The sequence below is a fragment of the Panthera uncia genome, chromosome C2 (genome assembly GCF_023721935.1).
Source record: "Panthera uncia isolate 11264 chromosome C2, Puncia_PCG_1.0, whole genome shotgun sequence".
NCBI lineage: Eukaryota > Metazoa > Chordata > Mammalia > Carnivora > Felidae > Panthera > Panthera uncia.
In genome coordinates, this window is record NC_064810.1 from 102,554,878 (window position 1) to 102,570,717 (window position 15,840).

The following is a 15,840-nucleotide window of genomic DNA, read 5'->3' on the forward strand; positions in this document are numbered from 1 at the left end:
ATGTCATGTCTTCTTGAAGAAGACTTGCCCCAGGGAATAATGAGCCACATTGGCTCTTGTTAATTGGTGAAATGGTTTTTTGGGTATGTATAGATATTGTCACTCTCCTAGAATCATGCATGTGGCGATTAACATTTCGGATATGTTTTGTTAACTTATTTCAACTAACTATAAATTACCATTGGTCTTCTGTAGGAATTAGCTGGAGAATAAAATAAATCTCAATGAATTAATCAGAGAAATACACTTTAACTATTGTTTTGCCTGTGAAGAACAAATTCACTTTATAGGGATGAACATATTTTTAATTGTCAGGGATCCTGTGGAATTCAAGTCAGTGTCACTTTATGAGTTTTTTTTTTTAAATTGTACTATACACTAGGAAACACATGGAGTTTTAACATTCAGGAATGTAAAATACTTAAAGGACTTGAATTTTTAAATGTTCATTATTTTTTATAAGTTTTCCGAAGAAACGCATAATTCCAGAGGTGCTTTGTATGTAAGCCGGTTTCCTAACAATTTTTCATAGTATGAATGAAAGGAAGAAAAATAAATCTGCATTTGTACAGTACTAATACGTGTCCTTTGTATTGTTATTTACTTATCAATTATTTTTTTAAAGCATCTTATTTCTTGATTTCTGTTACCTTGGCCATTTGGGCATTAGTTGGTTTTGTTCCCAGCTCTCCACGTCATGGACGGGGGCTAAGTGTAGAGCAGGGCAGGCTGGTTCACCCAGGAGTTGGCGGAAATTTGGAAGAACCTGCCCATCCCCTTGTTCCCTTAACTGTCCTCACTCCAGGAATGACTGAGTGTATGACTACATCCCTCCGCATCTTGTTACTGGAAGGTGCATTTTTATTTAAAACTAGGTGGGTTCCTCTTAGTTCTTCACGTGTGCATCTCTCTAGAGGGGTTTTCCTGCACATTTGAGGCTCATTTTTTAATGTTATTGAATTGCTTTAGGGGCAGATTTTCCTCCCCTGCATTGTCATGTGGAAACACATTTTCACTCCATTTCCTGAAGAGGACATCATATTTGCTGATAAGGTGTCCTCAGTGAGGCCGTTGGCCCAGCCCTTTGCCTGTTACTGGAAGTCCTTCTTGGGGTAAAGCAGCGTACTGCTTGCTGGGGGGTGTGATCCCAACTGGGTGACCAGGGATTTACTGCCGGGATTGTGTCTTTTCCAGCCCACATCCCGAGGTTTGAGTGTTTACGATAAGGGCTCTGTAAGCTGCTGATATTAACACAGAGGCCCTGGGGTTTATTTCTGAGCATGGAGTTCTGAGGTTTTTCCTCAGGTCCTGGGGACCTCCAGCTCTGCCCTGAAGCCTGCTGGAGGATTTAGATCCAGTCTGTTCCAGTTGTGATGTAGATTCCTGGTTAGACAAGACAGCCTGGAGTTAGTCAGACATCTTTATCCTGTGGCCGTCCATTCTTGCTGTCTGTTGGAACCTCTAGCTTGCGTTCATTTTTAGATTAGGGTATGCTCTGTGCGTTTATAGGACTGTTTTATGTTCAAGCAAGTTGGGAAGTCTAAGAGATGGTTTTGTTACTTAATAAAAACTCAACTGCAGGCAGGACTTGGACTAGTTTGGTGAGTTTTTAACTTTCCCTGATCTATAGAGGTCATTTGTGAGATCTTATCTGTAACCTGCATTGATAAAGCATTCAGAAGTGGAGTTTCTCCAGGAGGGGTTTACCAAGGGATTTGGAGGGGGTGTTGAGGAGCCTGGCTGGACCTGTGGCCCACTCCTGTCAGGGGCAGTGTGAGAACCAGCCGATGAGATGATTGCCTGGGCCTCTCGGAACTACCATTGAGGGGTTTGTGTGGAAGTCACGTGCAAGGGGAAGTAGACCACTCTTTGGTTCACCAGTGTGAAGTGTTGGCATATGGCTTCTAATGGATAGTGACCACATCATGCCAAACCATAGATACATGAATTGCATAAATCAACAGGCTTATGAATTTTGGATTTTTCCCCAGTCTAAGCATGTACAATTGTTTTGAACCAAGCAAACATATGCATTTTATAATTAAAAGAGAAAAAAATTTTTTTGGTAATTGGGAATGCTATGATTTTTAAAGACAGAAGACTTTCTCTTTATTCCTAGATTAGAAAAAGAAATGAGAAACATATGGGAGCCCATGAAGATTGGCCATTCTCTCGCTTTCTACCACTTTTAAGTGCCTGGGCCTGAGAACACATAGACATGAGTAACATGACATTTTCCATACTTGAGGTTCGCATGGTATAGTGAGTGGAAGCGAAGATATATAAATAACCCTGGTGATGTTTGTATGGTTATGACAACGATGTCCCTTGACTCACTAGGCCCTTAATATAACCAAAGGCAAAGGGTACAATGGTTGCACAGGCTGGAACCAGGCCTCCTGGAGTTAAATCACAATGCCTGCCACTTACTCATCATGCGGGATTATATGGTTTCTTACCTTAGTTTCCTCGTCTATAAAAAGGGGAAGGTAGGGGGTGCCTGGATGGCCCAGTCGGTTAAGTGTCCGACTTTGGCTCAGGTCATGATATCGCAGTCTGTGAGTTCGAGCCCCGCATCAGGCTCTGTGCTGACAGCTCAGAGCCTGGAGCCTGTTTCAGATTCTGTGTCTCCCTCTCTCTCTGACCCTCCCCCGTTCATGCTCTGTCTCTCTCTGTCTCAAAAATAAATAAACGTTAAAAAAATTTAAAAAATAAAAAAGATAAAAAGGGGAAGGTAGGGATGCCTGGGTGTCTCAGTCAGTTAAGTGTCTGACTTCAGCTTGGGTCATGATCTCATGGTTTGTGAGTTCGAGCCTTGAGTTGGGGTCTGTGCAGGCAGCACGAAGCCTGCTAGGGATTCTCTCCCTTTTCCTCTCTCTCTCTCTCTGCCCCTTCCCCGCTTGCACTCCCTCTCTCAAAATAAATAAATAAACTTTAAAAAAAAAAGGGTTGGGGGGCAGATAGTAGTTTCTCCTTGTAGGATTATTGGGGGAATTTTATACATTTTGTGGTAAACACTTAGAAACACACCTGGCATTTAGTTAGCACCCAGAAAGCATTAATATTGCTTCTTAAAAAGGTTACATGAATATATTGGCTCTGATGTTATACTGATGTCCTAATTCATATTCATATATTTAAGTAAGCTCTGTGCCCAAAATGGGGCTTGAACTTATGACCCTGAGATCAAGAGTTGCATGCTCTACTGACTGAACCAACCATATGCTTCTCCACATTTGTATTTTTAATACCATATTGAAAGATAACATAAATACAACTAAAGTTTTTGACTTGTTCTCACCAAATACATTTCAACCAAAAAAATGGATACAAATCAATTTTTGAAAATGTGGTTGGGTTTTTTTTTTATTTAAAATAGATTTCTCGGGGCGCCTGGGTGGCTCAGTCGGTTAAGCGTCCGGCTTCAGCTCGGGTCACGATCTCGCGGTCCGTGAGTTCGAGCCCCGCGTCAGGCTCTGGGCTGATGGCTCGGAGCCTGGAGCCTGCTTCCGATTCTGTGTCTCCCTCTCTCTCTGCCCCTCCCCCGTTCATGCTCTGTCTCTCTCTGTCTCAAAAATAAATAAATGTTTAAAATTAAAATAAAATAAAATAGATTTCTCGGTCAGCTCAGACTGTTACACCAAAATACCACAGACTGGGTGGCTTCAACAGCAGACATTCATTTCTCACAGTTCTGGAGGCTGGGAAGTTTGAGATCAGGATGCCGGCAGATTTGGTATCTGGTGAGGGCTCTCATCCTGCTTTGTACACAGCCACGCGTCACTGTGTCCTCATGTGGGGGTCAGAGGGTCTCTCCCAGTCTCTTTTTTCTTTAATTAAAATTTTTTATTTTTTTTATTGATTGATTTTGAGAGAGAGAGAGAGAGCACATGTGCATGCAAGTGGGGAGAGGGAGAGACTCCCAAGAAAGCTCCCTGCTGTCAGCACAGAGCCTCACACGAGGCTTGATCCCACTAACTACGAGACCATTACCTCTGCCAAAAGCAAGAGCCAGATGCTTAACCAACTGAGCCACCCAGGCGCCCCTCTTCCAGTCTCTTCTTACAAAGGCACTAATCCCATCATCAGGGCTCCATGCTCCTGACCTAATTCATCTCCTAATGCCTCATCTCTAAATATCATCGCACTGGAGAGCAGGGCTTCAACATAGGATTTTTAAGGGGACACAAACATTCAGTCTGTGGCGATATTGTAACGTATTTTGTCTTAAACTAGGAAGCCGCATTATGCTAGCTAGAACCGTATGTTTAGTCTTCAAACAAGGACGGCACCTGAATGGTTTGTTCAGGGTGTTATGGCAGAGGACTCACCGTTTCTGTCAGTGCTGGGCCCCAGACAAAGCTGTTCTTTCTTCCCTTTCTGTCCCTATGTTTTCTTTCCTCATTAGGGTATCTAAGGTCCTTTTGCATCACTTGAGCTGTCCAAGACAACCCTTGGACGTCTGGCCAGACTGCTCCCCAGAACTGTTCCCTTTTCCTAAAGCTCTGGGCCCTCAGTGGGACAACTGTCAGCTGTTTTTCGTGTTAATTCTCTGATTAAGTCATTCTCAGGTGTGAGAAACACTTTCACTTTTTATTTTCTTTTAAAAATAATTTGTTAATCAAATGAATCTCTAACAGACTAGGACTGGGAAATATTTTTAGTGGGGGAACCTCGGTCTTAAGCCGAGAAAAACTTTTTTTCTTTTTTTTTTAATGTTTATTTTTGAGGGGAGGGAGGGGCACAGAGAGAGGGAGACACAGAATCCGAAGCAGGCTCCAGGCTCTGAGCTGTCAGCACAGAGCCCGACACAGGGCTCGAACCCATGAACTGTGAGATCATGACCTGAGCTGAAGTTGGATGCTTAACCGAGCCACCCAGTCGCCCCTTTTTAAAAAAATTTTTAATGTTTATTTATTTTTGAGAGAGGAACCTCGGTCTTATTAAGTTACTTTGCTCCCCATCCTTTGTTGTGTGAAGGCAGGGTTGCCCCAGACACCTGGCACACGCCTGTGATAATGCTGCGCGGGGACAGGGCATCGCTGAAATCTTTAAACAACCTTCACACTTCGAAAAAATTAACAGTGAGCATTGACTAGACGCCAGCACTGTCCTGTGCCATTTAATCCTCACAACAGCACTAAAATAGGGGCTACGGTTTTCTGACTTTCACAGATAAGAAAACAGTAGCAAAAGAGAGTTTAATCGATTTGGCCCCGTCACCAAGCCCAAAGACTAATAATTTTCAAAAATGGCTCATATTTATGGTCAGGTGCAGTGCCAGTGCTTTGCAGGAGCTGTTCCATTTAACCTTCACTTTGATCCTCTGAGGTAGGTCCTACCATCACCTTCACTTCATAGAAGAGGAAACAGGAGAGGTTAAAACAACTTGGTCATGTTATACAACTTGTAAATTGTAGGCCCAGGCTTAAAAGAAAAGAGGAAAACGAACCATGTAATAAAGGAATTAGTTGTAAAGGGGTTTCTTGGGTCAGTCTTGTTTTGTTTTTTTAATGTTTGTTTATTTATTTTTGAGAGAGAAAGAGCACAAGTCGGGGAGGAACAGAGAGAGGGAGGGAGACACAGAGTTTGAAGCAGGCTTCAGGCTATAAGCTGTCAGCACAGAGCCCAACACGGGGCTCGAATCACAAAATGTGAGATCACGACCTGAGCCGAAGTCAGATGCTCAACTGACCGAGCTACCCAGGTGCCCCAAGGGCCAGTCATGTTTTTGAAGCATATGTCATGGTAATTTCTAGAACCAAAGTAGGGCTCAGTTGGTTGAGCGTCTGACTTTTGATTTCAGCTCAGGTCATGATCCCACGGTCGTGGGATACAGCCCCGAGTTGGGCTCCATTAGGAGACGGCTTAAGACTTTTTTTTCCTTCTTCCCCTCTCCCTCTGCCCCTTTCCTCCATTCACGCTCTCTCTCTAAAATAAATAAAATTTTAAAAAAGAACCAAAGTAACACCTGTATTCCTCTGTACTCATCCTGTCCACAGATGGACGATCTGCTTGCCTCTCCTTGTTTCTGGGCACAGACAACCGGCCAGACAACAGACAAGTCGCCATTCCAAGTGAGGGATGGCAGCAAGTCTATGGCTCCAGCCCCATCAAGCCCTCGAGCTCTTCTAATCGTAATCAAAGCTGCTGAAACCCCAAACCCAACACTTAAAGGCAAGAAATTCCTGTTTGTGAATCCCTTGAAGGTCATTCAAATTTGTGGAGGAATCCCTAAAGAAAAGAGGAGATGTATTGGGATCTAGTTTCTGATGGTTTCTACTTAATTGTATATCAAGGGGGGTGAGAGTCTGAACAAATGAGTCAGTTTGCCACACAAATGAGGACCTGGGGTGGCCAATACACATCCCCTCTTGGTCCACAGGGATCCCAGCTAGGATGTGATGAACAGGAGTCACGGGAGGAAGGGGGCGGGGCACACCAAATCTTTCCTTTCCTATGGCCTTTTTGTGTTAAGGAGGAAGAGGATTATCAGAGTACTAAAATTACATGGTATTCTGCCAGGTGAATCTTTTAAAATTCACATGGTTTAGAGAATTAAAAAGATGGAATTTAATATTTGGATCATTAAGAGCACATCTCTTAAGCCAAAGAGAGGCAATTATCCATGTGGTTCAGGCAGAAGTTCTATATAATTTAAAGCAAATGGAGAGTTTTTCTCATTGTAATTTAGAAACAGCTTCCCCTGAGGGCCCAAAGTGTCACAAAAATTAGAATAATTTAACTAGAAGGACTCTTAATGATGTTTTTCCCAGTCGGAGGATATTATTATGTATTTGTCTAATGCACAGCATGTTATGGTTAACAGGGAAGAAACATTTTTATGTATTTTACTTTCAGATGTAGATGCTGAACAAAATATACTCTCAAAAACCATAACTCATTCGATGGCCTTAGTATTAGAGCATATCTAGTCTAATGAGTCTCCCTTTAAGAAATTGGGGGAAGAGGTGCCTGGGTGGCTTAGTCAGTTAAGTGGCTGACTCTTGGTTTTGGCTCAGGTCATGATTTCACAGTTCATGGGATCGAGACCCGCTGTTAGTGCAGAGCCTGCTTGGGATTCTCTGTCCCTCTCTCTCTCTCTCTCGAAATAAATAAACTTAGGAAAAATAAAATAAAATAAGAGATTAGAGAAACGAGGACATGGGTAAGAATATTGTGGCATTCTTTCTAAGGGAATGTTGTTCACATTTCATTGGAGTTTTCAGTTTTCCCACAACATGTATTTTAACACTTAAAATATTCCAATTACATTAGAAAAATATGAGAATTACTTTATTCAATCATTTTATTTTTAGAACATAAGGTATTTCTCAAATCCATTGGATAATAAATATTTTAATAAATATAACATAAATAAATATAAGTTAGCTCACATGCTTTCATTAACACAAAATTATATAAATAAGTATTTTAAAATAAATTATGCTTGGGTGTTTGTGTCTACAAACACTTAGGTACAGAAATAGCTTATAAATTCTTGCTTTTCTATTAAAGGGAAAAGAAAAACATGTTCAAGGAAGGACATTTTCCCTCTTTAGCAATTTGCTCATGAAAACTTAAAAACAACTTATCCCTCCCTAGTAAATGTGAAATAGACTTGGTCAAAGGCATCACGTGGACATAACAGTCATATCTTTCAAATTTTGGGTGGCAACTAATGTAAACAAGTATGAGAATTATTGTACTAGCTTAAGGAGGACCAGGTCAAGCCACCCACTCCCTGGTTCTTAACCCACATCCTGTGAAATATATATATATTTCACATGTATATACATGTGAAATATACATGTATATGTATACATGTATACATATATATATATATACATATATATATGTATATATATATACATATGTTTTTTTGGTTTTTTTTTTTTGGTTCACATTTCTGTAAAAGTGGCTTTAAGGTTGGGAGAGACTTCAGCTTTTTAGGAAGAATTCAGATAGTTCATCATTCTATTGATGGTCACTGCACGAATTCTGAAAGCATGAAGAAGTATGCAGAGCTTGATTTTAGTTTTATAAAAATCCGGTTCTTCCAGGGAGGAGTTCTGTGGCACAGTCACACTGTTGACATTCAGGGCCTAGGAGAATAAATATTAAGGATGACATATACAGTATCCCAAAATTAAAACGTTCATCCGTAAAAATGGGTGAAGCCAATACATGTCTCAGAGCCTGCAACCCACTCACTCATTACATCTCCTAAACCCGACCCAAATCTACTCCCATCCAGATGGCCAGGCAGAACCTGAGAGAAGAAATACTCATTATCCAAGCACATGGATCTTCAGTGAGCTCTGAAAAGACCCTTAAAGCTATTTAGAAAATCATCAGTGGGAGTTACATTTTAGAAGGGAACAATTCTGTTAAGATGACATCTGCTGCAATATCTAATTAATTTTTATATGTTCTACTAAGAAGCTAAGTCCTTTTTAGAACAGAGAGGTGACGGATTGCTATTGATCGGAACTCCATGAGTAACAGACTTGTTTGGTGCACTCATTTGTGACAGATAAATAAACCTGGCAATGGATCTCTCAGTTTTAGCCTGTTAATTTGCTAACACAATGCAAGATCTTATATTGGCACAATGATCAATGCTTTCACTTATTCCCTGCAAAAAGCCTAAGAGAAAGGCGGGGTGGGTAAAGTCATCCCATTTTACAAGGAAAAATACTGAGCCCCCAAGTTGTGAATGGTTTGTGCATGGCTGGCTGATTCCCGGGAGAATGGATTCCAGTGCCCAAATCACCTGACTCTGAGACCTGAAAATGAAATATCATCTACAACTCTCTAGATGGTAATGTTCTTTGATACCTGCATGAAGTTCACTGCCTTTCCAACAGTAATTTGGCACAAAGAAGGAAAGAAAGGAGAATAAATTCTTTTTCAGACAATGATTTCTGACATCATACTTCTTTTTATCCCATGCCCTGGTCACCAAGATAGTCACACGGCTTTTGCTTAGGTGAATATTTCTATGTTTTGTATTAGCATCACATGCTATGATGATTCAGAAAATTACAAAGCAAGCTCTTGTCTCTGAGTAACATTGTGGATATTAGGGGATAGGTCATTCTTTTTATTTAATGCACATTTTAGTTCAAAATGGGTCATACCCAGGCATCAGCCTCAGTTGTTTTCTCTGACAATTATATGCAGTTATGCATGTTGGCCTCTCAATGCACATCATGGAGCTTTTTAAAAAAAATTTTTTTGTTAATGTTTATTTCTTGAGAGAGAGGGAGAGACAGAGTGTGAGCAGGAAAGGGGCAGAGAGAGAGGGAGACACAGAATTCAAAGCAGGCTCCAGGCTCTGAGCTGTCAACACAGAGCCCAATATGGGGCTCGAACCCAAGAACCATGAGATCATGACCTGAGCTGAAGTTGGAACGCTCAATTGACTAAGTCACCCAGGTGCCCTCATCATGGAGCCTTTTGAGTGACAGGATAAGTGTAGTGGAATCCCTCTGATGGGGGTTTAAATCCTGGCTCTGACACTTATAAGCCATGTGGACAAGTGGCTAACTCTAAGCTTTGGTTTCCTCCTTTGTACATACCCCCTGTGGTGGTTGTGGAGACAACATAAGAAAATATATGAAAACATCTGCAAAGGGCCTGGTATATACCATATCATCAACAAGTGGGAGTTTGCTTTTCTTACGGTGACCTGCTCACCACTGGCCTTTGTCAAAAGGCTCTGCATGGTATATGGAAGGGCAATTTCAGGCCACTCCCAATCCAAGAAGGGGAGATTTTACAGTTCATCAGGGACCGTGACTAGCTGTCGCAGCATGAAGAAGGTGCTCTTACTGGTAGTATGAAGGTCTTACCTGTAACAGCTCATCAATAGCTGTCAGCATGTTTTGATCCAGAAAGATCTGCCTTTTAGGATCCATTAACAGCTTTGCATTCATGGCCTTGAACTCCACCTGGTACATCTTCAAGTCCTCATAGATACTGCTAAGGCACAGGGTCTAAGTGATATGACAAAACGGGAAGGAACCATTGAGATGAGCTAAAAATGTCTCCCTCCCCGCCACCATTGCATTTGAGGAAGGAAAGAGTTTTGTATCTTACCGTCATAAAAGAGGTCTTTCTGGAGGCCAGGCAACTCCCATTCTGGAAGAAAAGATAATGAGACATCAATGATATGAATTCATCATATGAGCTAAAACCTTTGATTTTCTGACTTACAGTTATCAGAGAGATCTCTCTGGAAGCCAGGCAACTCTCATTCTAGAGGAAAAAAAAACATATCAAAGATATTAATTCTCAATATACATTTTCCTTACTTTTCTTCTTAAACATATCTTTTTATTGTGGTAAAAAACATAGAACATAAAATTTGCCACCTTAACTATTCTTAAGTGTACAGTTCAATAGTGTTAAATATATTCACATTGTTGTAGAAAACGTATATGTTTTATATATATATTTTTCAAGTCCAACTTCTGAAGTGGGACCTGTTAAAGTCTCACGATGATGGAGACCTGAAACATGCACATTTTTAGAAGAAGATGAGGTTTAATGCACAGCTCTTCACTGTATTACATACTTTGAGAAGAAAATCAACAATACCATGGTTAATTCCAGTGGTAAGCAGGCCTCCACTGTGCTGGTTTTATCTTTTGTGATATCTTCATGATCAATCTCTTCGGAAGTGCAGGAGTAAAATTCTAGAGTTTGTCTGGCCTGTAAAAAACAAAGAGTAACCCGGTTTATAATATTAATAAGGCACCTGGATTCCTATGAGGCTGGCACCCCACGGTACCAGCAAGGTGAGAGCTGGCTGTCCTTGCCATCCATCTCTTTGACCTGCAGGAAATTTGGGATCTTCTTAAGACAAAAGGAAACCAGTTATTTACATTCTCCCTCCCTCCCTCCTCTCTCCCTTCGCTTAGGACATGTTTCTCTGGATGATGTGTTTTTCCATTATGTAAACACTATAAATCATTTCAACAGGCTGTGCTAATCAGCATCCACACCACACTGTGACACTTGCTTCTGGTGAAAACAGTTTTTGGTTTTTTCCTTTTGCCAAAGGACCTGTGTTTTATGAACATCCTTTTCAAGTATAACTTGTAAAGGCGGAACTGGTGAGGTCACAACTTGAGGGATATAACGAACATGTAACCCTAAAGACAAGTGGAGATTTAATTTGCGGTACATACACACACACAAACGCACAGATGTCACCCTACAAGCATGTTGGAAAGCACTGTTGAATGTAACTATGAAACTTATCTAAGAAGTCAGTAAATCTGATTGAAGATTGACATCTTTTTTCCATTCATCAAGCCTCACGTGTGCAAGCAGAGTCCTCCCTCTTATCGGTGCCTTTGCTTCCTTGGTTTCCGTTACCTGCCTGCCAGCAACCATGGTCCGGAAGTAGACAATCTTCCGATACACGGTCAAAAGGTTAATAGTAGCCTAACACTGTGTCACAGTGCCCGTCATTCACTTCGCTTCATCTCATCACATGGGCATTTTATCATCTCACCTCATCATAAGAAGGGTGAGTACAGTACAGTAAGAGATTTAGAGAGAGACACATTCACGTAACTTATTATAATACATTGTAATTGTTCTATTATTAGCTATTATTGTTAATCTCTTATCATAGTTATGTGTGTAGAGGTAAAAACATAGTATAGGGTTCGGTATGGTCTGCAGTTTCAGACATCCACTGGGGGGTCTTGGAACATATCCCCCTTGGATAAGCGGGTACTTACTGTACTAAGGAACATGACAAAGAAGAGGACTGTGTTATGTTATGCCCCCTTAGGATCCCAAGTTCAGCTGCAGAGACAGCAAAGCGCCCAATGATTAGGAGTCATGTCAGCAGGTGAGAAGTGCTGAGAAGGGTATGAAGGCTTCACCAGTGATGGGACATCTGCATTAAGTGGATCAGAAGACTGACAGGCAAAGGAGAGAGAATTTCAGGCAGAGGGAACTGCATGAACCATCATCAAGGCTTGAGATACAGAACATGTTGCCCCATCCCCCCAGGTCCCTATCCATTTCCCAACCCCTGGAACCTGAGAATATGTTACACGGTCAAGGGGAATTAAGGTTGGTGATGAAATGAAGGTTGCTAATCAGCTGACCTTAAATAGGGAGGTTATCTTGGATTATCTGGGTGAGTCCAATGGAATTACTGCATTGTTATAAATGGAAGGAAGCAGGAGAGTCAACGTCAGAGTAATGGAGCACGAGGACAACTCAACTGGCCATTACTGGTTTTGAAGATGGAAGGAAGCCATACACCAAGGAATGTGGGCTGCCTTTAGAAGCTGGAAAAGGCAAGAGAATGGAATGGACTCTCTCCTGGAGTCTCCGGAAAGGGACACACACAGCTCTGCTCACACCTGGATTTTAGCCCATTTCAGATTTCTGAACTCCAGAGCCGTAAGATAATTAATGTGTGTTACCACTTAGTCTGTGGTAATCTGTTATAGCAGCAACAGGCAACTATACACTGTTCCTGGAGGTATTCACACGGACGTGGGCAGCCACTCTCCCGAGCACGCTGTAAAGCATTAGATTTGGAAATACAGGCCCTCTGTTGTAGTTCTTCAGAGATTTTCAAGAGAAGCTGGAAATTTGGATTCTTATATGGAAGGTCCACTTTTTCAATGGCATCAAACTCAAAATCAAAACCAAATACAAAAGCTATAGGCCAAACTCTACAAATCCATGGGCTGTGAATCGCATGCACTTGCCACCTCTTTCCTCTGCGGTAGCCAGCTCGTGTGTTCTACCAAATTGGACAAAGGAATGATATTAAAAAATATCAGATTGAGTTCTGCAATCTTTTGACCTTTGGCGCTGTCCTGGGGAGTAGAAGAGTTAGCTTTTTCACGTAAAGCATCTACTGAAATTGCAGCTTCTAAATTTTATCCACAGTGAAACTTTGTTCAGGAATTAAAGCACTTTTCTCTGCCGTTTTCATCTGCTGAGTTGCCTTTTTAATTAAGATCGACTGAACTGTGAGGAGCAACTGGCAGCACATTGTGAAAGATTAGAAGAGGAAAAGAATTCTTTAAGGCCTTGTGGCATTGACCTCGTTTTAAGATATTCATAAAACAACAAGAAATTCAGGCAAGATTTACTAGAGAACAGGAAGGCAAAAGGACCGCTTTTAAAACATCAGTCTTGGGTTGCTTCAGCAAAAGCTGTAGGTATTGAAGCACTTTTGAAAGGAAAATAATTTTTTTTGCATTAAAATATGAAACCTAAGAAATGAATGAAGCTGTCAATAATATTAGGTAAGTTTCTCCCTCGAAAATGAAGGCAGGGGCGCCTGGGTGGCTCAGTCGGTTAAGTGTCCGACATTGAATCAGGTCATGATCTCTCCGTTCCTGAGTTCAAGCCCTGCTGTGGGCTCTGGGCTGACAGCTCCGAGCCTGAAGCCTGCTTCAGATTCTGTGTCTTCCTCTCTCTCTCTGCTCCTCCCTCACTCACACTCTGTCTCCCTCTCACTCAAGAATAAATAAACATAAAATTTTTTTTTTTTTTAAAAGCCAGAAAATTGAAGGCTGGACGTGCACTGTCACAGGCCCCCTGAAATGTTGCTCAGACAACAAACTGGGTCACTACACTGGAAGCTGGCGAGCAGTGTGAGGGGCAAGCCTAATTCATCTTTGTAGCCCCTAGAGCACAGAGGCTGCACCTAATAATGGTTTCCTGGATTGATAAGTGTGTCAGAGAAACAGTGTGGGCTTGACACAATTCCATCTCTGTTGGCAGGCTACAGGGAACACTGTAAATATCCACTTTCCTCTGCGTAGACACAGCCAAAATGAATGCCATTATAATTTATTACCACTCTTGCTTTCTCTGGAGACACAATTTCATTGAGACTCTTTAGCTAATAGTTGGGCCCTTTATAAAGTTCCCTCTCCCCTTCTTGACAGCTCCTGATTAAAGTCCACAATTTCTTTGCAGTTCTTTCGGGTGACCAGAGGTTCAGAGAAGCCCCCGTCCCTAGAGAGGCTGCAAAGTGGGAACAAGAACACTGGAAAACTCACCTTCTGAAGCGTGTTGCTGATGGCTCGCAGCAGGGTTTGGGAGTGGTTGAGGCACTGGAACATTCCTGGGCTTGGTGTGGGTGTGGGGAGGCTCCTGGCCAAACTGAGGTGGTCCAGGTGGTTTAATAGGACCAGGATGGTTACAAGGAGGAGGCCTGGAAACCAAGCGAGGAGCAGGCTGAGCTGGTCAGCTTGGTTTGGCCTGCCTCTACCTTCCACCCATCTCCACCTATCCACATCTTACCAGCATCCACCTCCCTCCCCCGTCTCCAATCTTCCTTCATCACCTGAGAGAGGAATCAAGTTCTTGGAAAGTAGTGCTCTATTCTGGGGCTAGAAGCCAACTCCCTGTGAAGGCCCCCTGTTGAGCTCCGACAAAGGTGTTGGACTCATAGCTCACACAGAAAAGGCCTCTATTTCACTAGTAGGGAAACTGAGGCCAGGCAGTGAAGTGACTGGCCCAGACTCCTAGCCTAGTGTTTGGAAACAGTGGGGTGACAAAGCCTCACTTTGAAGCTGGCTGGGATCTGCCCTTTTCTAACTGTAGCTGAGGGACCCTGAGGGAGAAACGCAGCGCATGGAGCCTCAGTTTCAAATCTGTGAAGTGGGCAGATAAGGAGACAATATCCTATTTAGTGCATGGTAAGCACGCAGTCACGCTTTTTTTTCACCTTTGCACGAGGCTGCTGACAGCCTGCCAGTCTCCCCCACAGCGGGTCCCAAGTTTCTGCCTCCTCTTCCCTGGCTGCCGCCCTCCCCACCCCAGCGATGAGTCTCCAGTCGGGCTGGTTACTCACCACGCGGCGGGCACATGCTGAGCGGGCACTGGGCGGACACTGGGCTGGAGCTGGATCCGGACGGTGGACGCAGCAGGTGAGGGCGATGGTGGGAAGCCGACCCAGGGGATCACATTTTTATAATTGTCCCGAGGCGCGGCAGGACTTTCCCGGGACTCTGGTCTCTTGCTTGCTTTCTCTCTCTGTCTCTCTCTACATCAGCTTCTCGGTGACACGCGGAGTTCGGCCCGCGGGGTTTGCGGCGCTTTCGGATTAACTCCACGGGTGCCCGGCCGCAGGCGTTCAGGGGACGGCCCCGCCGCCTCCGGCTGGCCCAAAGCGAAAGAGAAATTCATGCAGAGTCGTGGCGCAGGGTCCCCGGGCAAGCCCGATCACTTGCGGGTCTCGGACGCCCCCGCCCCCAACCCTCCAGCTCTCGTCCCGCCGCCCTGCAGCGCCCCCTCCCGACCGAGCGCCTGTTGGTGCCACTCAGTTTCCATCTATACCCAGGATGTTCCCTGATCGTGACATTCCACCTAGTCCTGAAAGGGCTTGAGCAAATCATTCATTCATCATTCATCATTCAACATTTATTCATTCAGATGGTCCACAGCGTGTCAGGTTGACGTTGTGCTAGGCGTGGGACACCCACTGCTGAACAGGTCCTATACTAAAATCTGACTCAGTGTATTTTATTCATGGGTACTATCTTAAATTTTTTTTTAATGTTTCTTTTTGAGAGAGGGCGAGAGACAGACTGCGAGTGGCAGAGGGGCACAGAGAGAGAGAGGGCGACACAGAATCCAACTCAGGCTCCAGGCGGGGAACGGTCAACACAGAGCCCGACCAGGGCTGGAACTCGTGCACTGCAAGATCATGACCTGAGCTGAAGTCGGACACTTAAGGACTGAGCCATCCAGGCACCCCAGGGGTACTATTGTAAATATGGAAAGGGATGAAACAAGACTGGCTATGCAATAACTACTGTCATAGAGAATCTAGTCTCT

General features: G+C 43.2%; 1 protein-coding gene across 1 annotated transcript; it reads right to left on the bottom strand.

Moving 5' to 3' along the window:
* Nucleotides 1-7,892: 7,892 nt before the first annotated feature.
* On the bottom strand, nucleotides 7,893-15,438 carry IL12A (interleukin 12A). Its single transcript, XM_049628631.1, has 7 exons — nucleotides 14,855-15,438; nucleotides 14,058-14,212; nucleotides 10,606-10,719; nucleotides 10,222-10,263; nucleotides 10,105-10,146; nucleotides 9,858-10,001; nucleotides 7,893-8,105 (listed from the first exon to the last, which is right to left on the bottom strand). The coding sequence occupies exons 1-7, from the start codon at nucleotides 14,868-14,870 to the stop codon at nucleotides 7,950-7,952; spliced, it is 669 nt and encodes a 222-aa protein (XP_049484588.1). The 5' UTR covers nucleotides 14,871-15,438; the 3' UTR covers nucleotides 7,893-7,949.
* Between the last annotated feature and the right edge of the window lie 402 nt (nucleotides 15,439-15,840).